The 26119-nt window shown below is 34.9% G+C and overlaps 1 protein-coding gene across 1 annotated transcript; it reads right to left on the reverse strand.

The window, feature by feature from the left end:
• On the reverse strand, positions 1-25589 carry SCRG1 (stimulator of chondrogenesis 1). Its single transcript, XM_039243241.1, has 3 exons — positions 25429-25589; positions 2298-2553; positions 1-230 (listed from the first exon to the last, which is right to left on the reverse strand). The coding sequence occupies exons 2-3, from the start codon at positions 2537-2539 to the stop codon at positions 176-178; spliced, it is 297 nt and encodes a 98-aa protein (XP_039099172.1). The 5' UTR covers positions 2540-2553; positions 25429-25589; the 3' UTR covers positions 1-175.
• Between the last annotated feature and the right edge of the window lie 530 nt (positions 25590-26119).

Consider the following 26119-nt stretch of genomic DNA (forward strand, 5'->3'; position numbering starts at 1 on the left):
TTTTCAATTGAATTAATTTTTATTACTATTTATTTAACTCAAGTTTACTATGTTAGACAAGAATTATAGGATCTGTGCTTTATTGCACTGGGTAGAAACTTGAAATGCAGTTATGTTGCTATAGTGCAGTATGTAGGAAATGCGAGATGATGTTCTCTGGAGTACATGAAAATTCTCAGTGATTGTTGCAAGGAATCACAAAAGAGATCTTTGGTCCAAAGAAGATATCTCTGAAAGAAAGTAAGACATGAGTTAAATGCAGCTGAAAACTAAGGTATCTATTAGTCTTTTCTGGGTTAAAAATGAACAATGATTTCCAGGATTTCAGATATAACTATTCTTTTTAGGGAATAAACTACAAAGCAAATGAGTGGGAGGACTTGCCACAGGAGCAACAAAGACCAAGAAGGTAATTAACTCTCCTACTTTCCTCCCATTTGCCATTGATATTATGCTATCCTTTATCTATAAAGAAAAATAAAAATTAAAAATTTCAAAACCTTATGATCATAACAAAAATACTATTTTTCTGATATGAGTGGGGCTGGGGCAAGAAATTTAAATCTACAGATAAGAAATAGAAGGTTAAAAAATTCTTAGAAAAGTCAAGAAACAAATTTCTAGGTTTTAAAGGAAAAGGACAAATGTTAAACTCTTCAATCCTGTTGTTAAAAAGATCACATAAGGTAAAGTGTAAAAATGCATGGAATAATATAAAATCATATTACTTTGACTCATTAGAAATGTACTTAGTATGTAAACTAGAATACAAGTATAGTTTGCTGTGTCATATATTTGAAAGTTGCTAAGAAGATAAACCCTAAAAGTTCTCATCACAAGGAGAAAAATTTTGGTAACTACATGAAGTGATGGATGTTAACTAAACTTATTATAGTAATCATTGTGTAATAAATGTCTATCAAGTTATTATGCTGTATGCCTTAAACTTATACAGTGCTATCTGTCAATTATATTTCAATAAAAATGAAAATAGGATGGCAAATTAAAATCTGTGTTGACAGCGGGAAGAAAAGGGAAATATACTTAGCAAGGTAAATCTGTTGGTACTGGGGAAAGGGTAACTAAAATCAGATAGAAATTACTTTTGTATATCCAGACTTCTGTTCTCATCCATTGACACAGATGAAGACAAAATTATATCATAAAATAAATACAAATGCATTTCAGTTAATTGGCTTCAAGACTTAGAATTACAAAAAAGTAAAAATGGTATTTCAATATTAAATGGCATTTCATTTATGTAGTCTGGGAAAAAATTAAGTCATTTTAATGCATCAGTTATCTCAAGTTCCTGATATTTAGTACAAGTTATTCTCAAACTTTTATCAGAATCACCTACAGGGCTTGTTAAGTCATAATTGCTATGCCTCACCTCCAACATTCCTGATTCAGTAGGTCTGATCTAGGGCTCACGGATGGACATGCATTTTTAACAAGAACTAGGTGACATTGAAGCTCCTGTTCTGGGAAGATACATTAAGAAAACAACTGCCTTGGTAGAAAAAAATATCTGGTCCAAATCAGAAGACCTGAATTTTAATTTCAGTACTGATATTAACAAATTGTGCCTCTTTACACCTTTCCTTGAGAAGATGATTATATCTGCCCTTCCTATCTCAGATTTTCTTAGAAAAATGAAAATATGATGATTATGGTGGAAGTAATTTGAAAGAGCTAATTTCAGTATGAAATAGCCAAGATCATAGTATTTGAGACTCTTCAGTAACCCAGAGGAAGGTGATTTTAAAAACAAGAGCCAAAAGAATTTACTGATCTATCTACCATTGTAATATACTCAAAATAGTTATTTACTTCATTTCTAGTTAACATATACATAGAGGTAGAAACTTTTTCTTTGACCATTACCACTTTTCTGTGCAATTACTTGGTCCTGTTCAGCAGGCTCTCTTATCTAAAGCCTTTTATTAGTTTTCACATTGATTTAAGATATTAATCTTGAAGTTGACCTCTCCTGTTGGCAGCTTTTTTTTGTGGTAAAAGTCAGATAGGGAATTAACAATTTAATATATTGAAGTGTTATTTTCTGGATTTCATTTACTTTTATTAAAATCTGCCAAATTCTGTTTCTTAAATGAAAACATTCAGTTCCATATACAATGTGATGATTCTAGAAAAAAAACCTTTTTTCTAGGTTTGAATAGGATTTTACTAAAGAAGGGTGATTAATTTCAACAAACACATTATAAAGTTGTTTTAGAAAAGAGTTGTTACGCATACATTTCACAGTTATATACTTTGTGACTACATTCCCTTACTTTGGGCAGCAGAGCAATTCGCTGAAGTTGCAGTAACAGATCATCTCACACCCCTTCCCATCCCAGAAATGATCCTGGACATTTACATCCATCTTTGTCAGGTCAGCTACTCCCTCTGGAAGGTTGTGACAGTTGCGATCTTTTAGTATCTTTCTGTAGCAAGAGAGGCGATTTGCAGGCAAGGCTTGGACTCCTAGCAGCAAAGTTAGTCCAACAGTGACAGCAAGAACTGTAAATTTCATTTTGGCTTTTTGCCCTGAGATAGAAAAAAAAGCAAAATGCATCCGTATTTGTTTTTTTAAAAGATGGAATTCATCTGAACATGAAGTTATATAGCATTCTCATAAACACTTGAATAGAAAGATTGGGAGTTGATCTTTTGTACTCTCCTTGTGTTTCTAAGTGTAGTTTTATGACTACTTACAATAAAAATCCCATAGAATAATAGTTTAAAATCAAATGCCTGGATTCCACAAAGAAATATTAAATAAGAAATGCTGAAGATTGGGAGAGATAATAGTAAGAGCCAGAATCCACAATTTTGAGTACCCAAAGTAATTTTTTGTTTTTGGTACATTCAACAGAGAAGAACTGCTTTTTAAGGTGGTTAAACTCAAGTAACTTTCTAGAACAAATACCATCATTGAGTTTACTGGTTCTTAACTTGCATAACTTAGCAGCAACATTGGCCAAGAGCTTGGGTGCCACTCTGACAGGAACAAAAAGCCTGTCTATTCTGACATTGACAAATGATAGTCTATACATATATTTTTTGCTCAAATAAGTTTTTCAAATCCAGCAGAATGATTTTCGGGCTCAATTTTTTGCCAATTTTTAGTAATATTGTGAAGTTTTATCCCACGTAGATTACTTCATCTTCTCCTTGGTTGAAAACAGGCTTGAATTCCTCCTAATAAACATTTAGCCTGTTCTTGAACACTTACCATGCTGAGGAGCTCATTATTGACTAAGTCAATATAACATTCCACAGATGCAGTTGTAACATTTCCCTTACTGTAAAATATTTTTCTGTAGCTTCTGTCCCAAACAAGTATAATTCCTCTTCCAGGAGATAATTCTTTGAATAGAGTATTTGCATACAACTGTGGAATAGTCATCATCTATTTAATCAGGCTTCTCTGGCTTTTGTGTTTAGACATGAAAAGGTGTAGTAAAGGAAACTAGCAAAATAGTGGAGAAATCAGATCTGAAGCCACAGCCATTCAGATTCAATCTTGATCTAAAGTATCTTTCCTACCACGAAGTATTAAAAACTGGAGAAGAGGGACACCTAAGTGGCTCAGTCAGTTAAGCACTGGACTCTTAATTTTGCCTCAGGTCGTAATCTTGTGGTTCAGGGGATTGAGCCCCTGTGTTGGGCTCTGTGCTGAGAGCACAGATTCTCTCTCAAAATAAATATATTGACTCTCAAAATAAATAAATAAACATTTAAAAAGAGAGGAAGGTATATATGTATATTGTACTTTGAAGGAAAACAGTACTGTTGAAATTTTGTATGAAGTTTTCAATGATTAGATACATCTCAAAGGTGAATTACTTTAGGTAAGATTATGGATTTCATAAGGGACAATTTTAGGGTAGTTTTTGGTTTACAATAAAATTGAAAGGAAGGTACAGATTTCCCATATATGCTTTGCCCTCACACATGCATAGTCTCCCAGATTCCCAGTATTACTCACCAGAATGGTACTTTTTTTTAAATTTGTTTTTAAATGTTTATTTATTTTTGAGAGACAGACAGAGCATGAGTGGGAAGGGGCAGAGAGAGAGAGAGGCACAGAATGTGAAGCAACTCCATGCCCTGAACTGTCAGCACAGAGCCCCGCAAGGGGCTTGAGCTCATGAACTATGAGATCATGACCTGAGCCAGAGTCAGACACTTAACCGACTAAGCCATCCAAGTCCCCCAGAATGATACTTACCAAAAAAATAAAAAATAAATAAATAAAAAACAAGGATGAACCTACATGGCACAGCCTAATCTCCCCACATCCATGCTTTAACTTTAGGTTCATGCTTGGTGTTGTACATTCTATAGCTTGGACAAATGTATAAAGACTCCATCATTACAGTATCATACAGAGTATTTTCACTGCCCTAAAAATCCTCTGTGATATGCCTATGTGTGTCTCCCTCCTTAACCCCTGGAAGCTATTGGTATTTTTTATTGTCTTTATAGTTTTACCTTTTCCAGAATGTCATATAGTTACAATCATACCATATGTAGCCTTTTCAGATTGGCTTCTTTCACTTAGTAAATTACATTTAAGTTTCCTCTATGTCTTTTCATGTCATGACAGCTCATTTCTTTTAGCTCTAAATGATATTCTATTGTCTGGATGTACCACAGCTTATCCATTTGATTTATCCAGTTTATTTAGCCATTAATTTATTTATCCATTTTACTTATCCATTTACCTACTCAAGGACTTTCGTTGCTTCCAATTTTCAGCAATTATGAATAAAACTGCTAGAAATATCCATGGGCCAGTTTTTGTATGGACATAAGTTCAGCTTCTGTGGATAAATACCAATGTGCACAATTGCAGGATTATATGCTAAGAATATGTTTAGTTTTGCAAGAAACAGATAAACTGTATTTCAAAGTGACTATACCATTTTGCATAGCCACCAGCAACATTTGAGAGTTCCTGTTGTTCCATACCCTTACCAGTATTTGGTGTTGTCAGTGTTCTGGCTTTTGGACATTCTAATAGGTGTATAGTGGTATCTCATTGTAATTTGCATTTCCTTGATGACATATGATGTGGAGCATCTTTTCATATACACATTTACCACCTGTATATCTTCTTTGATGAGGTATCTGTTAAGATCTTTAGCCTTTTTTTTTTCTTTTAGAGAGAGCACACAAGCAGGGAAGAGGGGCAGAGGGGCAGAGGGGGAGAGACAGAGACAGAGACAGAGAATCTTAAGCAGGCTCCACACTTAGCGCAGAGTCCAGTGCGCGACTTGTTCCCATGATCCTAGGATCATGACCTGAGCCAGGATCATGATCTGAGCTGAAATCAAAAGTACAAGACTCAACCAACTGAGCCCCCAGGCACCCCATTTGGCCTATTATTTAATCATTGGTTGTTTTCTTATTGAGTTTTAAGAAATTTTTGTACATTCTAGATAGCAGTCCTTTATCAGATGTGTCTTTTGCAAATATTCTCTCCAGGCCTGTGGCTTGTCATCTAATTCTTTTGACATTTTCTTTCAAGGAGAAATTTTAGCTAAAATATAGTTTAATTTATCAATTATTTCTTTTGTGGATCATATCTTTGATGTTGTATCTAAAAAGACATCACCATATCCAGGGTCATCTAGGTTTTTTTCCTGTGTTAATCTTCTAGGAGGTTTACAAATGTGCATTTTCATTTCAGCTCTATGATTCATTTTTAGTTAAGTTTTGTGAACGATGTAGAGTCTGTATTTAGATTCATTTTGTTGTATGTGGATGTGCAGTTGTTCAGCACCATTTGTTGAAGTCACTCCCTTTGCCCATTGTATTGCCTTTGTTCCTTTGTCAAAGATCTGTTGACTATTTTTTGGGGATTCTTTTTCTGAGCTCTACTCTGTTCCATTAATCTATTTGTCTATTCTTTTATCAGTATGACAGGGTTCTGAATTCTGCAGTTTTGTTTTTTTTTTTTTTACAAATAGTTTATTGTCAAATTAGTTTCCACATAACACCCAGTGCTCATCCCCACAAGTGCCCTCCTCCATGCCCATCCCCCCTCCCCTCTGAATTCTTCAGTTTTATAGTAAATCTTGAAATGAAGTAGCATCAGTTCTCCAACTTTGTTCTTCTTCAATATTGTGTTGGCTATTCTGGGTCTTTTGCCTCTCCATATAAAATTTAGAATCATTTTGTCAGTATTCACAAAATAACTTGTGGTGATTTTGATTGGGATTGAATTGAATCTGTAGATAAAGATGGGAAGAATTAACATCTTGACAATATTGAGTCTTCCTATCCATGAACATGGAATATCTCTCCATTTATTTAATTCTTTGATTTTATTCAACAGTTTTATAGTTTTTCTCATATAGATTTTGCATTTTAGTTGTTAGATTTATACCTAAATAGTTTATTTTGGGGTCACTAATGTAAATGGTATTGTGTTTTTAATGTAAAATTCACTTATTCATTGTTAGTATGTTGGAAAGCAATTGATGCTTATATATTAACCTTATATCCTACAATTTTGCTTTGATTACTTACAAGTTCCAGAAGTTTTTTGTCATTGTTGTTAATTCTTTTGGATTTTCTGCATAGATAACACTGTCATCTGCAAAGACAGTATTATGTCTTCTTTCCTACTTTATATGCCTTTTATTTCCTTTACTTGGCTTATTACATTAGCAAGGACTTTCAGTATGATAGAGTGGTGAGAGGGCACATTCTTGCTTTGTTCCTAATATTAGTAGGAAAAATTTGAGTTTCTTACCATTAAGGATGTTAAGCTATAGGTTTTTTGTAGATAGTCTTTATCAAGTTGAAAAAGTTCCCCTCTATTTCTCGTTTACTGAGAGATCTTATTATGCATTGTGTTGTTTCCTGAAATGATTTTTCTGCATTTATTGATATGATCATAGGATTTTTCTTTTTTAGCCTATTGATATGATATATTATATTAATTGATTTTCAAACATTGAGCCAGCCTCGCATACCTCAATCATTCTTGATTGTACTATATCATTCTTTTTATTCTTGTTTGGATTCAATTTGCTAATATTTTGCTGAGAATTTTTTCATCTGTGTTCATGAGAAATATTGGTCATGTAGCTTTCTTCTCCTGTAATGGCTTTTTCTGGTTTTGGTATTACAGTAATGCTGGCATTATAGAATGAGTTAGGAAATATTCCCTCTGCTTCTATCCTTTGAAAGAGGTTGTAGAGAATTGGTATAATTTCTTCCTCAAAGTTTTCATAAAATTGACCAGGGAAATCATTTGAGCCTGTTGCTTTCTGTCTGTGGAAATTATTAATTATTAGCTCAATTTCTCTAATATATATATATAGATCTATTCAGGTTGTCTGTATCTGTATGAATTTTGGCAAATTGTGTCTTGTAAGGAGTTGATTCACTCATCTAGCTTAACAGATTTATGGACATAGAGTTGTTCATGGTATTGTTTTATTATCCTTTCAATTTCCATGAGATCTGTAGTGATGTTCCTTATTTCATTTCTAATATTAGTAACTTGTGTACTCTTTCTTTTCTTAGTTTGCTTGGCTAGAGGCTTGTTGATTTTTTCAATCATTTTAAAGAACCAGCTTTTGGTTTCATCGATTTTCTCTATTGATTTTCTGGTTTTTTTTTTTTTTAATATTTTATTTATTTCAGAGAGAGAGAGAGAGACAGCATGAGCAGGGGAGGGTCAGAGAGAGAGGGAGATACAGAATCTGAAACAGGCTCCAGGCTCTTAACTAGCTGTCAGTACAGAGCCCGACACGGGGCTCAAACCCACAAACCATGAGATCATGACCTGAGCCTAAGTCAGAAGCTTAACTGAGCCACCCAGGTGCCCCTCTATTGATTTTCTGTTTTTAATTTCATTGATTTCTTCTCTAATTGTTTGTTATCAAAGTAGTGATTTTTATTTTCTTTTTATTGTGAAAAACTGCAAATATATACAAAAATAAGGATAATAATGTAATGAACCTCAACATACTTATCTTCTAACTTCAATTATTATCACCCCATGGCCTTTCTTGTTTTACCTATACCTTCACTTTTTTTCTCCCTCAGTTTTGATTACTTTAAAGCAAATTCTAGGCACCTCATCCACATCATCTTCTCTACAAATGTTTAAGAATATTTCACTAAAGGTAAGGACTTTTTATAAACATAACACAATATCCTTTATCACCAAAAATGCTTATAATTTCTTCATATCATCAAAAAGCCAGTCATTGTTTACATTTTTCCACTTTTCATAATTTTCTCCTTTTATTTTTTTAAATTTTTTTGCATTTATTTATTTTTGAGAGACAGAGTAAGACAGAGCATGAGCGGGAAAGGGGCAGAGAGAGAAGGAGACACAGAATCGGAAACAGGCTCCAGGCTCTGAGCAAGCATTCAGCACAGAGCCTGATGCGGGGCTCGAACCCACAAACCGCAAGATCATGACCTGAGCCAAAGTCAGATGCTCAACCAACTGAGCCACTCAGATGCCCCTCTCCTTTTATTTTTTGATTGAAGTATAGTCAACATGTTATATTTGTTTCAAGTGTATAACATAGTGTTTTAGCAATTATGTACATTCTGAAATGCTCACCATGATAAATGTAGTTACCATCTGTCATTATACAAAGTTATTACTATATTGTTGACTATATTCCCTATACTTTAATTTTTATTCCTGTGACTTATTTATTTTAACTGAAAATGTGTACCTCTTCATCTCTTCTACCTATTTTGCCTATTTTCCAACCCCTGTCCTTTGGCAACCTCTAGTTCTTTATGAATCTTGTTTTTCTTTTTTTTATTTTTGTTTTTGTTTTTTAGATTCTACATATAAGTGAAGTCATGGTATTTTATATTTCTCTGACATAGTTCACTTGTTTTCTTTTTCATTTAGCTCAAAATATTCTAAAAGTTATCTTGCAATTGCTTTTTAACACCAACATGTTATTTAGAATTGTGTTAATCTCCACCTATTTTGGAATTTTCCATTACCTTTTTGTTACTGATTTTTAGTTTAATTCTACTATGTTATGAGAAAAGACACTGTATGATTTATGTTCTTTTCCATTTGTTAAATTGTGTTGTATGGCCCAGATCTCTGGGCCATTTTATGATCCCTGCCTCGGTGAATGTCCCATGTGAGTTTAAGAAGAATGTCTATTCAGCTATTACTGGGTGAAGTAGTCTATAGATGTCAATTGTATTCAGTCATTGATAGTTACTGATTTTCTACCTGCTGGATTTGTCCATTTCTGTGGGGTATTGAAATCTATGGCAAATAAATAGTAGATTCATCTCTTTTTCCTCACAATCCTATCAGTTTTTACCTAGTGCAGTTTGATGCTCTTCTGTTAGGCACATACCCACCAAGAACTGCTATGTCTTACCAGATAATTAACCCTTTATTATTATGTAATATCCTACTTTATTCCTGAACTTTCTTTTGATATATGCTCTGTCTCAAATAAATATAGCTACTCCTGCTTTCTTCAGTTAGTGTTAATATGGTGTATTTTCCTCCATCCATTTACTTTTTATATATAAGTGTCTTTATATTTTTTAAGATTTTGTTTTTGAGTAATCTCTACACTCATTGTGGGGCTTAAACTCACAACCCTGAGATCAAGAGTTGCATGTTCCTCCAACTGAGCCAACCAGGCACCCCTTTATGTGTTTTTATACTTAAAGTAGGTGTCTTATAGAAAACATATAGTTGGGTCGTGTTTGGTTTTTTTAATTCTTCTTTATAACATCATTCTCAATTCTTTACTAAAACTTATAATAACTACCACAACAAGATACCATAGATTGGGTGGCTTAAACAACAGAAATTCTGTTGTCAGTTCTGGAAGCTGAAAGTCCAAGATCACAGCAGATTTATCCTCTCTCACTGGCTACTACATGGCCTTTTTCTCACTATTCCCTCACATTGCTTTTCTTCTGTGCACACGTGGAGAGAGAAAGAGAGAAGTGTCTGGTGTTTCTTCCTTTTCTTCAACCCTATCAGATTAAGACCCTGCCCTTATGACCTCATTTAATCTTAATTGCCTCCTTAAAGACCCTATCTCTACGTATAGTTAAATTGGCGGTTAGAACTTCAACATATGAATTTGGAGGGGGGCACAATTTAGTCTATAGTATTTACTGTTCAATAGGAAAGGTATTTTAGAAGAATAAATCTTAATATGGATGATCCATAAAATCTACCAATCAACAATAGTCAACCAACATGATGAATGATGAGAATTTTGTTGAGTAATCAATTTTCAAGTTTATAATACCATCAATCCTACTTTACAGCAAGAGCTCCTACATGATTTTTAATTTATTTGTTAAGCCAACCAACTAATCAAAAACAAAGATGAAATGAAATCAGCCTCCCTTTTAAATATTACTGAATTTTTCAGTATGACTTGAATTTTATCACTAAAACAAAAAAATAATAATTATAATCTGATCATGCTTTTATTCAAACATCATTGTTGCCTTCAGAGATCCTTTTATTATTTGACCCAGAAGAAGATTGTATTTAAAGACATTAGAATGGCACAGGTATAAACATAAATAATTAAAATGGGGAAAAAAGATATAGATATGAGCAATCAATTTATTTTTCTTAACCAAAAATTCAGCATAGAGAAGTGGAAGATAACAGAATTTGAATTTAGAATAATTGAATCTAGGGGCACCTGGGTTGCTCAGTTGGTTAAGCATCCAACTTCGGCTCAGGTCATGATCTCAGTTTGTGAGTTTGAGCCCCACAGCAGGCTGTGCTGACAGCTCAGAGCCCAGAGCCTGCTTCAGATTCTGTGTCTCCCTTTCTCTCTGCCCCTCCCCTGCTCATGCTCTGTCTCTTTCTATATCAAAAATAAATAAAAATTTTAAAAAAGAGTAATTGAATCTAAACATTTCATGAACTTGGGGAAATGTTCATAAAATGGGGGAATATTAAAATTATCCTGAATGTAAAGTTTTGAAGTATAAATAACAAAGCACAAAAAATGGTATATATGTATGTATACATACACACACAATGGGATATTATTCAGCCATAAAATAGGATGAAATCTTAGTATCTTCAACAACATGAATAGTGCTAGAGAGTATAATACTCAGTGAAACAAGACAGTCAGAGAAAGATAAACCCCATGTGATCTCACTCCTATGGAGAATTTAAGAAACAAAACAAATGAGCAAAGGGAAAAAAGAGAGAGAGAAACCAAGAAACGGACTCCCAACTACAGCGAACAAATTGATGGTTATAAGAAAGGAAGTAGGTAGAGGAATGGGTGAAAAAGGAAATGGGGATTAAAGAGTACACTTATCCCAATGGAAAAAAATAGTTTAACAATGCTTTTAAAGTATAAAGCATTATATACAAAATTTAACATTAGGTCATGTTTTTTAATCCACTCTGATGATCTGTCTTTTAATTGGGACATTTAGACCGTTGACATCCAAAGCGATTATTGATATATTTGGACTAATAGCTACTATATTTGTTTTTGTTTTCTACTTGTTGCCCTTGTTCTTTGTTCTTATTTTTCTTTTTGACTTTTTTTCTGCTTCCTTTTGTGGTTAATTAAAACCACAGAATGATTCCATTTTCTTTCCTTAGCATATTATTTATAAATTTTTACTTTTTTTAGTTGTTGCCCTGGAGGTTGAAATATACATTTGCAACTAATCTATGTTCCCTTTCAAAAATACTATACCACTTCACGGACAGTGTGAGTACTTTGTAATAACAAATTATCTTTTTTTAAAAAATGTTTTATTTACTCTTGAGAGAGAGAGCGAGCGTGAGCATGACCTGAGATTGGACGCTTAACCAACTGAGCCACCCAAGCGCCCCTGTAATACAAGTTATCTTAATTCCTTTCTCTTATTCCTTGTATCATAACTGTCATTTGTTTCATTTATATACAAGTATAATAAGCATATATGATATATACATAAACATGCATAATTGAATACATCATTGCTATTATTTCTAAAAAAATTTTAATGTTTTATTTATTTCTAAGAGAGAGAGAGAGAAAGAGAGAGGGAGAGAGCGTGAGCAGGGGAGAGTCAGAGAGATAGGGAGACACAGAATCTGAAACAGGCTCCAGGCTCTGAGCCAGCTGTCAGCACAGAGCCCGACGTGGGACTCGAACCCATGAACCGTGAGATCATGATCTGAGCCGAAGTCGGACGCTTAACCTACTGAGCCACCCAGGTTCCCCAATTGCTGTTATTTTGAATACATTGTTACCTGGTTAGATTAATTAAGCACAGGAAAAATAAGTTTTTTTATGGTTACTTATTCTTTATTTCATGTTCTTTCTTTCTTTATGTAGATCTGAGTTTCTTACCTATATTATTTTCCTTCTCTCAAAAGAACTTTTATTAGGGGCGCCTGGGTGGCTCAACTGCTAAGCATCCGACTTTAGCTCAGGTCATGATCTCACAGTTCAGGAGTCTGAGTCCCACATCACTGAGCTTGAGCCTCAGTTTGGGTGAGCTCAAGCCCTACTTGGGGTGAGCATGAGACCTGCTTTGGGTAAGCAGAAGCCCCCCTTCAGGTGAGCTTGAGCCCCACTTCGGGTAAAAAAAAAAACAAGCCCTCGGGGGGCGCCTGGGTGGCTTAGTCGGTTAAGCGTCCGACTTTCGCTTAGGTCATGATCTCGCGGTTCGTGGGTTCGAGCCCCGCGTCGGGCTCTGTGCTGACTGCCAGCTCAGAGCCTGGAGCCTGTTTCAGTCTGTGACTCCCTCTCTCTCTGACCCTCCCCTGCTCCGCTGTCTCTCTCTCTCTCTCTCCTATAAATAAATAAAANTCCTTCTATCTCTCTCTCCCTCTGTCTGTCTCTCTCTCTCTCTGTCTCTTGTTCATTTGCACCCTTATCTCTGAATGAATGAATGAATGATTGAATGATTGAATGAATGAATGAAGAACTTATTTTAACATTTCTTGCAAGGCAGGTTTACTAGCAATGAATTTTCTCAATTTTTGTCTAAGAAAATCTTTCTTTTTTATGTTTGAAGGATAATTTTGCAGAGCACAGAATTCTAGGTTGAAATTTTTTTCTCTCAATAGTTTAAATATTTCACTCTATTCTCTTCTTGATTGCATGGTTTCTGAAGAGAAGTTGGATATAATGTTTATTTTTGTTCTCTGTAAGTAAGGCTTTTTTTGCCTCTGATTTCTTTAAGGATTTTTTTTAACCTTTGATATTCTATAGTTTGAAAATTCTATGTCTGTGTGTAGCCTTTGGAACATATATTCTGCTTGGTGGTCTCTGAGCTTCCTGGATTTGTGGTTTGGTGTCTGACATTAATTTGGGTAAATTCTGAGTCATTATTGTTTCAAGTATTTCTTGTGTTCCTTTCTCTCTTTCTTTTCCTTCTGGTATTCCCATTTTGCATATATTATACCTTCTGTAATTGTCCCACAATCTTTAGATAGTCTTTTCCATTGTTTTTTCAGTCTTTATTTATCCTGTGCTTTTCAGTTTTGGAAGTTTCATTTAATATGTACTCCAGCTCAGTGATGCTTTCCTCAGCTGTGTCCAGTCTGCTAATAAGCCAGTAAAAGGCATTCTTCATTTCTTTTGAAGTGTTTTTTATCTCTAGCATTTCTTCTTGGTTCTTTCTTAGGATTTCTATCTCTCTGCTTACTTTGCCCATCTGTTCTTGCACTTGTGTACTTTATCCATCAGAGTCCTTAATATATTAATCATAGTTGTTTAAATTGCTGGTGTGATCATTCTAACATCCCTGCCATGTCTGGTTCTGATGCTCACTTTGTCTGTCTTTTAGTTGCCTTGTAATATTTCCTTGATAGCTGCATATGATGTACTGAGTAAAAGGAACTGCTATAAATAGACCTTTAGTAATGTGGTGGTGAGATGTGAGAGGAGAGGAAGCATTTTATAGCCCTATGATTGGATCTCAGTCTTTTAGACTGGGCTTCTGGGCTGTGACTTTCACAAATAATTCTCAGGGTTTTTTCTTCCCTCTTTGGCTGGACAGCATGGGCAGAGCTAACTGCAGTGGGGTATTTCCCTTTCACTAGGTCATGTAGGCACTGCTAATACCTCAGCAGGTTAGGCTCTGGTTAAGTAGTTTCTCCCCAGGGCAGGAGAACTCTGTTAAGAACAAAGTGCTCTGGCATATTTCAAAATTGGTTCCTTTTTCTTCCCCCTGATGGAAGCCCCAGGGGATCATCCTCTGATATTTACTGTGTGCACATGGTTCACTCCTAGAGGTACATTTCATTTATTGTGGAGGACCCCGATGACTCGGTCCTTGTGCAGTTGTTAACTCTCAGTTGTCCACAGTGAGCTTCCACCAATTCAACAATTATAGTTCAGGTTTTTTGTTTTTTCTTTGTTTTGGGGGATTTTTTTTTTTTTTTTTTTTTACACTGGTTCTAGTTCCCATGACAGTTTCTACTACTAAGTCTCTGCTCTGGGAAGACTTTAATTCCTATATTCATCTGCCTGTCTCCCCAGTCTTGGGGACATGGTTCCCCTCATGTCCTCCCCTCTCTTATGAATCCAAGAAGAGTTGTTGATTTTTCAATCTGTTCAGCTTTTTACTTATCACTAGGACAGAGGAGTGACTTCCAGGCTTCTTATATGCAGAACTGTAAATTAGAAGTCTGATAAAAATTTTTAAATAAACACATTCACTGCTTTTTATAAACTTAGAAACTAAAAATATTCCTTCATGCTCCAAAGGAGCTTCATATTTTCTTTATTTCATAATGTAATTTGAATTAGTTATTTTAGGTTTTGCTTATATATTTTCTTAGAATTTTAAATAATCTGATTCCTACCTCCAAACATTAGTGAAAGAAAAGACAAAAATGAGATCTATTTCACTTTATTTTTTTCCAGATTTGATGGAGCAAGAGACTCAGTGTTGTATTTCATCACAATTCTAGTATATAGATATATAATAATGCCTTCCAATAAACTTTTTATAGCTCATAGTTTAAATTTTATATTGAAAAGTATAGTTCTCTGAAGTGCTCTAGTTCTCAATTACTTCAGATTAAGGTCTTCTTTATACCCATTAGATAAATGATATGTTTAAAAAGAGCCTCATTTCTTGACATTTTTTTTCAGGTTAATCTTCAAAGAAAGGTAATTAGAGGTTCTGTTCATTGAGCATTTATTATTTGGCAGGAATCACCACAACCATAAAGCTTTAAACAATATATTGAGATATAAAAGAAAATTCCACCATATAGGCAAAAAAAAAAAATCAACTAGTTTTACTGAGATAAACTCAACATATAATAAACTGTAAATATTTAAAGAATACATTTTGATAAGCTTTGGCATATGTATATTCCCATAAAACCATTATCACAATCAAGATAATGAACATATCTGTCATTCCTAAGCTTCCTCAAGCCATTTTATAATCCATCATTCTTACTCCTCCCTTTCCTCTGCTCTTATACAGCCACTTATCTGCTATCACCAGAAATAACTTTACATTTTCTAGAGTTTCATGTAAATAGAATCATAAAATATGTAGTCTTTTTATCTGGCTTCTTTCACTCAGCATACTTATTTTGAGATTTATACACATATTGCAGGTATCAATAGATGATTTCTTTTTATTGCTGAGAAATACTACATTATATATGCTATACATTGTTTATCCATTTACCTGTTGACATTTCAGTTGTTTTAAGTTATGGGCTATTGCTGTTTTCAATGCTTATATATGAGTCTTAGTAAGGTAATAGCTTTCATTATTTTTGAACAAATACCTAGGAGTAGAATAGGAATATGTTTTACTTTATAAGAAATTGCTAAATTACTTTTCCAAAGTAGATATTCCTACCATTTTACATTCCTACCAGCAGTGTATGAAAGTTCCAGTTTCTCCACATTCTCACCAACAGTTGGTATAGTCAGTCTTTTAAATTTTGGGCCACTATGATAAGTGTCTCATTGTGGTTTTATATTGCATGTCCTTAATAATTAATGGTGTTTAGCTCCTTTTCATGCGCTTATTTCTCACCTGTATGTCTTCTTTGGTGAACAACCTGTTCAAATCTTTTGCTGTGTTTTAAAAATTAGGGTGGTCTTCCTGAGTTTTGAGAATCCTTTACATATTCTGGATACAAGTTCTTTATCAGACATATGCTTCCTAAACATTTACTCTTGATGGCTTTCCTTATCACTTTCTTAACAGTGGTTTCAAAGAGCAAATGTTCTAATAATGATCAAGTCCATTTTTTCAATTACAAAAAAACATGCTTTGTCATATATAAGAAATCATTGCCTTACCCAAGGTCACAAAGATTTTTTTTTATGTTTTCTTCTACTGATTTTATAATTTTAGTTTCCCCATTGTTCTGTGATCTATATTAGTTAATTTTTTATTTACTGAGTGGAGTGGTTGAAATTCTTCCCGTATTTTTTCATATGGTTGTGCAGTAGTTTCAGTACCGTTTGTTGAAAAGATGGTTGTTTCTCCACGGAATTACCTTTGCATCCTTGTCAAATATTAGTTTTTAATATACATGTGAACATGTTTCTGGGCTCTGTTCTTTTCCATTGATCTATTTATTTACCTTTATAGCAATACTTTAGTTTTGATTACCGTCATTTTATAATAATGCTAAGAATCAGGTAGAATTAGCCCTGAAACTCTCTTCTTTCATAACATTGTTTTGACAGTTATAGGTCTTTCACATTTCTATATGAGTTGTGTTATCAGCTTGTCAATTTCTACAGAAAAAGCCTCCTGAAATTTTGATATTGCATTGAGCCTATAGAGAAATTTGAAGAATACTGGCATTCTAATTATACTAGATCTTCTGGTCTCTAAATATATTTTCCCATACTTTTGTTTTTGTTCATTTGTAGCTTTAGATTTTAAATGTGTTTCTTATAGGTAGTCTATAGTTTGGCCTTGCTTTTTTTAATCCAAACTAAAAATCTCTGCCTTTTAAGTGGACTGTATAGACTGTTTACATTTAATGTGATTATTCACATCATTAGGTTTGAATCTACAACTTGCATTTTGTTTTCTATTTGGTCTATTTGTTCTTTATTCTTTTTTTCCTCTTTGTATCTGCTCTTTTGGACTAATTGAACATTTTTTTTTGCGATTTCATTTTACTTCCTTTGATGGCTCATAAAGTATAATTCTTCATTTTGTAATTTTAGTGGTTGCCTTAAGATTTTAACTTATCATTTTCCTTCCAATGATGTTATGCCTCTTACATATGGTATAAAAACTTTACAATAGTATACTTCCATTTCTCTCCTCCCATTCTTTATGCTATTATTATGTATTTTACTGACACATATGCTATACACCTCATATTACTGTTGTTGCTCAAACAATTGTGTTTTAGGGAATTAAATAATAAGAAAAAAACTTATGTATTTATCCATGTAGTTTCCATTTCCTGTGCTCTTTATTTTTCTGTGTAGATCTGTATTTCCATCTGTTGTCATTTTCCTTATGCCTGAAGAATATTCTTTAACATTCCTATAGTGGAGAGATTTTGCTGATGAATTCTTTAAACTTTTATATGTCTAAAATGTCTTTATTTCACATTTGTTTTTGAAAGATATTTCTGCTGGTTATAATATGATAGATTGACAGTTTTGGGTTTTTTCAGTACCTTAAAGATGTATCTGTTTTAATGTTCTTTGCTGCTGATACTAATATTTGTACCAATTCTTGGGTTGTTTCAATTGGTTGATTATTCTAGTTATGAGTTACATTTTCTTGCTTTTTTTGCACAACTGGTAATCTTTGACTGGATGTCACACAGTTTAAATTTTTCCTTGTTGGGTACTGGATATTTTTGTATTCTTATAAATACTCTTGTGCTTTGTTCTGGGATATAACTAAGGTACTTGGAAACAGTTTAATCCTTTCGGGACTTGCTTTTATGATTTCTTAGGTGGTTCTAACTCAACTAAGGGCTAATTATTCCTCACTGCTGATACCATTCTTTCCTGAGTATTCTACCCAATGGCCAATGAGTTACAAGATTTTTCAATCTGTCTGCAAGTATTCCTGGCTTTTTGTGAGTGCCAGACACTGCTCCCTAATCTTTCAGATTTTCCCCCTGACTATGGATAGTTTCCTCATTTGCACACACATATTAGTGTTCTGAATTCTTCAGTGAGGCAGACATCCAGCATTGTCTGTGTATCTTTCTTCTCTCTAGTACTCTGTTCTGTAAACTGTGACTGCTTTGTTCTCTCTGACTCTCAGCTCCATTTCTCAATTCAGGTAGTCTGCTGGATTCCATGTTCCCTCTCCGTTTATTTTTTCAACCTGGAAATTACTTCAAGGTAATAGACTGGGGGAAATTATACTTTATTTGTTCCCCATCTCTCATAGGAAGATGCCCTTCCTTGCTTTAAATCCAGTGTTTTGACAAAGGTTGTTTCATATGTTCTTTCTGCTTTTGTTTTGTTTTGTTTCGTTGTTGTATCAGAGGAGTGAGTAAATCTGGTTCTTGTTATTCTATCTTGGATAGAAGCAAAGCTTTCTACATTATTCTTGCCATTGCAGCTATTTTGGGAGGCATTTGAAAGATGGAACCCCAAATCTTACAGATTCTAAAAATGAGCTGTATGGTATTTCTGTCATTTTATTACTTAAGCCAAATTATCAGAACTTTGTTTCTCTCTTCCACAACCTTTCCCAAATTGAATTAATGGTTGCTCTGACTCTCATCTCTTGGATAGGGAAAGTAGCTATTAGGTCCCATATTACAACAAATAAGACCCATTATGGTTTGCACAAGGAGAAATTCAGTCTGCTTTTCCTACTTCTGGAATGATGCTTGTATATTTTGTTCTAGATTATTTAGGCTGTTGAAAAATATCCTGGAATCATTCTTTTATCTTCAGGCTCAAATCTTCATATACTGCTTCAGGTGACTTAGAATTCCTCTACCCAAGGGGTGCCTGGGTGGCTCAGTCCGTTTAATATCTGACTTCAGCTCAGGTCAAGATCAAGCCCCACATTTGTCTCTGTGCTGACAGTGCAGAGCCTACTTGGGTTTCTCTCTTTCTCTCTCTCTCTGCCCCTCCCTCACTTGTGCTCTCTCCCTCTCTCTCTCAAAATAAATAAAGTTTTAAAAAGTTAGAAAGGATCACTAACAGACAGTTATTTTGGGGGCACCTGGGTGGCTCAGTCAGTTAAGGATCCAACTCTGACTAGGTCATGATCTCACGTTTGGTAAGTTCAAACTCTACATCAGGCTCTCTGCTGTCAGTGCAGAGCCCACTTTGGATCCTCTGTCTCCCTCTCTCTCTGCCTGTCCCCTGCACATGTTAGCATGCATGTGTTCTCTCTCTCAAAAATAAAAATAAACAAAGAAACAAAAGAATTCCTCTGCCCACACACCAAGACCAAGCTGGAAGGGGTATCCAGAAGAAGAGCAGCCAATATTGGGAAAGTGATGGAGTCAAAGAAGAGCGCTCATGTAGGACTCATTGATAAAGTAATTAAGTAATTATGTGAGGAAAACAGAAGCAAGCTGGTTTAATTTGGTTCAATGTAATGGTATTTTTTAGTGTTTCCTTTATGTCAGGCACTGTGCTAAGCAGTACAAAGGAGTTAAGAAAAATATTAATAACCAAACCTGTCCTTTTCCAATCACTCCAATTTCTTCAATTAAAGCTAAGGTCATTGCAACAGCCTCCATATTCAATCTTGCTCTGGTATCTCTCTGAAATTATCTACTCTTCCCTTTAGTGATTCTGTCCTAGCTAATTCTCAAAATGCTAGACATATTATCGCCTTAGGGCCTTTGCACTGGTTAATTCTTCTGCTTTAAAAGCTCTTTCAGGGACACCTGGGTGGCTCATTTGGTTAAGCATCTCTCTTGGTTTCGGCTTAGGTTGTGATCTCATGATTTGTGAGATTGAGCCCCAGGTTGGACTCTGCACTGACAGCATGGAGCCTGCTTGGGATTCTCTCTCTCTCTCTCTCTCTCTCTCTCTCTCTCTCTTTCCCTCTCTCTCTCTCTCTGCCACTCCCCTTCTTGCATGCTATCTCTCTCAAAATAAATTAATTTTTTAAAAAACCCAGAAAACCTCTTCCAACAGATTAATGGCACATCTAACTACTTACCCTCTTCAGGTTTTAGTTCACTTTACTCCTCGATAAAATCTATTCCATTTAAAACTGCATCTCTCCTCACATATTCTCAATCTGCCTTAGTTGCCCTACTTTTTCATGGCATTTATTAACCTCTAAATTGTTAAAATTTTATGTATCCCAGAACTTGAATGTAAGCTCCAGGAAGGCAGGGTATTGTCTGACTTTAAAATGTACTTCCATATTTCTGTTCTATTTTCCTTTTTTAAAATCAAAACTATCATTTATTCCAGTCAACTCATACCTGACTTAAAATATATATTTATACATGTGTGTACTTTTATTGGAAGATTCAACAGCAACAGCAAAGACCATTTCCCTTTTCTCTAACTTTTTCTACCAGATTACTCTCTATCAAAAAATTAAATGTAGGAGAGAGGTGAAGAGAGAGTTATAAATTCTTTGCAACCTTTTTACCAATTGTGTTTGAAGAATTTTTCTATTGTATTAGTCATTAGCATTTTTCATATAGTTTTGGTCTCCCTAGGGTTTGTTTTGTTTTGTTTTTTTACTCTGCAGTCATGTTCTTATTTTTAGTGATCTAGCTTAATTTTGTCTAAATCTTGTGGCTTTTGGGAAAAGTCATACATTTACTAAACTTGGGCTCTAATTACCTTTTATATATTTCCTGCATATAGATATAGTTTGATCCTGAGCACATTTCATGACTGTTAACTGCTTAAGCTTTCTTTCTATTAGATGGTTCTAATTACAGCTAAAACCTGATTGCATATGTTTTTTTAAATACTTAATAAAAAAGTAATAATGCTCATTGTAAAATATGGAAAATAAAGAGAAGAATAGGTAGAATAAAATTCAACAAGTGTCCATGTTGGAATAAGTGTTGTTAGCATTTTGGTATACTTCTTTTTGGTATGCATAGATGAGGGTATTAAGAAGGAGAAATTGAGATGGCTGGGGAGAAAACACTGGGAAACTAACATTTGTAAACTGGGTAGAAGAAAAATCAGAGGAAGATCTTATAAACTAGTGAAGCAGTTTGAGAAGAAAGTACAGGGTCAAACGATAATGAAAAAAGGTGAAAAGGATAAGTGAGTGAAAAGCTGAGGACAAACTCGTCACAAAGACTGGTATTGAGATATATTCCTCAGAGCTCTCCACCACACCTGCCACAAAAATGCAGACAAATTCAAAATCCATATACCACCATTCCTTGACCTCTTTTACATTCCTTTGTCTCTGATTATATACATGATATTGCCACTCAGATGATATTTAATACTGTTCAAATATAAAGTCATCAGGTAAAATACAAGATACTCAGTTAAATTTAAATTTCAAATGCACAATAAATAGTTTCTAATATAAATATGTCCTGAATATTACATAGTTTCCATCCCTTGAGTTAATTTTGATAATTTATATTTTGTTAGAAAATAGCTCATCTGACCCATGTAAAAACTATTGCAATAAATATAGAGAGAGTATTTCCTTATAATAAATAGAAATCTTTCTTCCTCCATTAGGATTTTTGTACATGCTGCCTCTCTGCAAGGAGTGCTCTTTATTTGCCTGGCTTATTCTTGACTTTGAGGTCTCATTTTAAATATCATTTCTTCAAAGGCTTTCTCTGACCATCCAATCTAAAGTAGTTTCAACTTGATTCTTTCACAGTGCCCTCTTCTTTTTCCTAACAATCTTTATCACAATTTAAATTATATATTTATGAGCTTACTCATTTATGTCTATCATTTTCATAAGACAGAAAGCTCCCTGAAGGTAGGGAGTTCACCATCACATATCCAGTGACTAATAGAATAACGTGTGGTTCATATATGTAGTAGTACATGAATTAGTCTCTAAAAACACTTTTTTTTTTTATCCTAAGGAAGAGCCTGAGGTGGTGTCATAGTATCTAAAAGATGGCAAACTTCTTGGGACTAATCTTACCTCCGTCCTTCCACTTTCCCCCACATCTACCACTTACTTCTGCTCAGTTAGTAGAAAGTCAAACCAGTTATCTCTTCAATCCTACATGTGTCTTTGCCTTGTTATTCCCTCTCACCTCTTCCCTTTATGTTAATTTCCAACCAAACCATCTATTAAGTACAAACATTCAGAGGACTGTGAATTTGACTAAATAATGTCCATTAATGATAGAGAATAGGGCTACAGTTGGGAGTGGAAAGGCATTTGGCCATTGAGTAAATTGGTTGCTCTGTGTTTTTACTAGAACCAGGAAGGACGATATGGAAACATCATAAAGGGCCTTATAGAACATGATGAAGAGTTTGGATTTTATTGACTGTATTAGGAAACCATTGGAAGATTTTTTTTAAGTTTTATTTATTTTGACAGAGAGAGAGTGCACATGAGCTGGGGATAGACAGAAAGAGAGGGAGAGAGAGAGAGAGAGAGAAAGAGAGAGAGAGAGAGAGAGAGAGAGAGAGAGAGAGAGAGAGATAATCCCAAGCAGGCTCCTTGCTATCAGCATGGAGCCCGATGCCGGGCCCAACCCCATGAACTGTGAGATCATGACCTGAGTCAAATTCAAGAGTCAGACCCTTAACTGACTGAGCCACCCAGATTGCCCCACCATTGGAAGAGTTTGATAGAATAGTCACATGATCTGATTCATGTCTTAGATAATCCTTGACTGCTCTGTGATGATGTGGGGAGACAAAATTAGAAGAAGAAAAAGGCTATTGGTGAAAGTTGATGGAAGATATGAGGCAAGAGGGAAAGAATCAAGGATGTCTCTTAGGTTTTGACCTGAGTGGTATTAACATTTGTTGAACTGAGGAAGAATTGGATGGGGTCAGTTTGGGGGAAATTCAAGAACAAATTTTCAGACACGTTAAGTTTGAGATGCCTACTAGACATCCAAGTGAAGAGGTTGGGTAGGCAGTTGACTATGTGTCTGAAGGTTAGAGTTAGAAATAAAAATTTGAGAATTATCGGGATGTTTATTGATCATATTTATAGCTATGGGGCTGGCAGGGTAGCGAGTATAGATTAAGAAGAGAAGAGGCAAAAGACTGAAGCCTGGGGCAAGCCAACATTTAGAGGCTTGGAAGAGGAGATTCCAGCATCATGAAGGCAAGGACTATGACTTCTACTTCTTTTGCATCTCTCAGAGAGCCTGCTTCAATACTAGGCTCACAGTAAATGTTCCAAAAACATTCACTGAAGGAATGAACAAATAAATTTCTGGAAAAGTAAGTGGGTATGTTGCCATACCATGTACTTCTTCTGACTATGTCCATGCCAGAGCACAAAATAGTGCTTCTGTCACAGTCTCTCAGTCACATACTATGATGGAAAGTTCCACACCTGGCAAGCACTTACTGGCAGTTTTCTTTTTTTAAGCACTTTATAAATTACATGTTTGAACTGAAGTTTTTTCTTCTTTTACTTGAGTGAAGATAAATAGCTTTAACTTTTATTTAGCAAGTGGAAAAATGTTTGACCCAGTATATTCCTGTGATACATTGATTGTTTTTTTCATTAGAAGACACCAGCCTTAATCCTTGGCAATCCCTCAAGGCCATATATTTTCAAGTGCCAACAAGAGTGAAATGACTCTGGCAAATTTGAAGCAAACTGCTCTATTTTTTCTATTTCAGTTGAAGTACATGCACTTAAAATTCCTCTTGGAGTGCATCCAAATTACAAAAGAAAATAAAGCTAGAAACTGAATATTTAAAGGAATAAGCAAGATATCCTTAATAGCTATCTGTTGGTTCTTTGGATTCAAATTTATGTAATTAATATCATTCCTAACACTATATGATACCATTCATATCCCAATAGTGGCATAATTTTTAAAAGATCAAGGCAGAGGATATAGAATGATGGGCAAGATATTTCTAATTAAGCAACAAATCATATAGATAGGGAATTGCAAATTTTGATTGTGTGAGGATATTTGGCACCAGAAGGCTTTTGAATGGTTAAGTTAAATAAAGACTAAAAGAGAAAAATTATCCCATATAATGGCCAAAACTAACTATGGAGTTTAAGTGTTAAGAGATTTATGGTGCAACACTCATACAGGCAACTGATGTCAATTCTGGGAACTGGTACTAAGAGCAGTGGAATGAAACAGAGTTGATGAATTAGACAGAAAGGGCAGTCCATTTTCAGATCTCTTTCAAAAAACAACAAGAGAGAAGCAAAGGCTGTAAAAGCAAATGACAGTTCCAGCCCAGAATTTGACATTTAAAATATCAAAGATTATAGTTGGAAGAGACTAAAATTGCCATCTAGCCCGTGATGTTTCCCATTCATCTTTCTTTGATGATGGAAAAAAGCTGGTATTTAAAAAAAATCTTTCTTTCCAATTAACTGTGTTAGAAGAGGATTGTGATAGAATGAGTGCTGGAGTGGAGCTTCTTAAAGTGTATATTGAAGAAGAGGTGGTTTTAATAAGTGGATAAGCCTTTCAAACATCATTACAACAGACATGATCAGCCCAAGTACCCAAGAGACCTTCATCAGTCGAAAAATGAATTTCACATCCTCCCTGAAAGTGATCTTCCTCCAGGCCCCTTGGAAAATGCTCTAAGATGATATTAATGTTCAGTCTGACACCATTCTACTTGTTTTCCTGGCCACAACGATCACCATCACTGGAGAAAAGGACCCACATTTGGGAGAGCTTTTTACAGCTTGCATAGCTAAGTTAAGGAATTTTAAAGAGGAATTTTTATAAGCCCAAGAGGGAAAAAGTGTTCCCTTTATCTTAGTAGTACAGACACTGTAGTGTATTCCCTGGTGGGAACACCAAGGATGAATTCAGTGAATTCCCTCTTTGTATCACACGTTTATACCAGTTCCTTTTTAGGAATCAAGACTTTTGAAAGCAAAAACATTTACTTTCTTAGACATTGCAGTTAACTTCACATGGAAATAGCTGCTTCATTAAAAGACCAAACTTATATACTCCATCATTCTCACATAGTTCTGAGAGGTGGGATAACAAGATCTTGTTACATGGGATCAGATTTAGAGTGGACACGGACATTAATCAGGAATAATGAGTGAAGGAACTGTCTCTTTTTAAACCTATGATTAAGTGACTCTCCTAGTTAAGGAATAAGCATTTTCTAGTCCCTTTCAATCTGATTATTTTCCTTTATCCCAGGAGGCATCATCTTTGTCAAAGTACATCCATCTCCTTATAGAATGTCTTTCTCTTTGCATTTCCCTTCTGACTCAACACATAAATACATTTCTGCTCTAATCTATAGCAGTAATTTGGAGTAGAATATGTGATGCAAAATGATTTTTAAGAAAAAAAATACATACCCTTTCTTCTTCGTTCCTTTTGGTCTTCTTGGCAGAAGAATCTTCTTAAATGCTCCAATTCACCGAGTGAGTTTGGGCAAAAGAAGGAAAAAGGAGGTGCTAGAAGGAGGTTCTTTACAAATAAACCTTTGTCTGCCTTGTCTCTTGCCTGGGATTGACAGACTCACTGCTCCAGCCAGGACTGGGGGAGGAGGGGAGTGGAAGAGAGACAGGGCTACAAGAACTGCCTCCCTTGGATGCTTCCAAACCAGGCGAGGATGAACTGAACAGCTTCTTTACAGAGGGAAATAACCAGGCTATACAAGAACCTCAGGGAGGCAGACTCTTGGAGCAATAAAATATAAAACCTGAAGGATTTAAAAAGAACACAGAGAGTAATTTTAAATTTAAGAGAAGTGTGTGTGTGTCTCTGTGTGTGTGTGTGTGAGAGAGAGAGAGACAGACAGACAGACAGACAGACTGAGAGATGGGAATAGAGGAGAAGGAAGAGAAGAAATGGCTAGTGTGATTTAGGCAGATAGCTGAGCACCTCTATCTTTTTCACAATTTCTTTGTTTTTTTCACTAAGTTTTCCTCACCCTCCAGATCTCTTATAGCATTTTGGTTGAAGATATATTCTAACTCTCCAAGTCCTCACCAAGGAGTCATTACCAGTCGATGGAAAGTAAAAAAGAAAATGACTAAAAAAGAA

Source organism: Hyaena hyaena, unplaced genomic scaffold (assembly GCF_003009895.1).
Source record: "Hyaena hyaena isolate Hyena2069 unplaced genomic scaffold, ASM300989v1 scaffold_226, whole genome shotgun sequence".
Classification (NCBI taxonomy): Eukaryota; Metazoa; Chordata; class Mammalia; order Carnivora; family Hyaenidae; genus Hyaena; species Hyaena hyaena.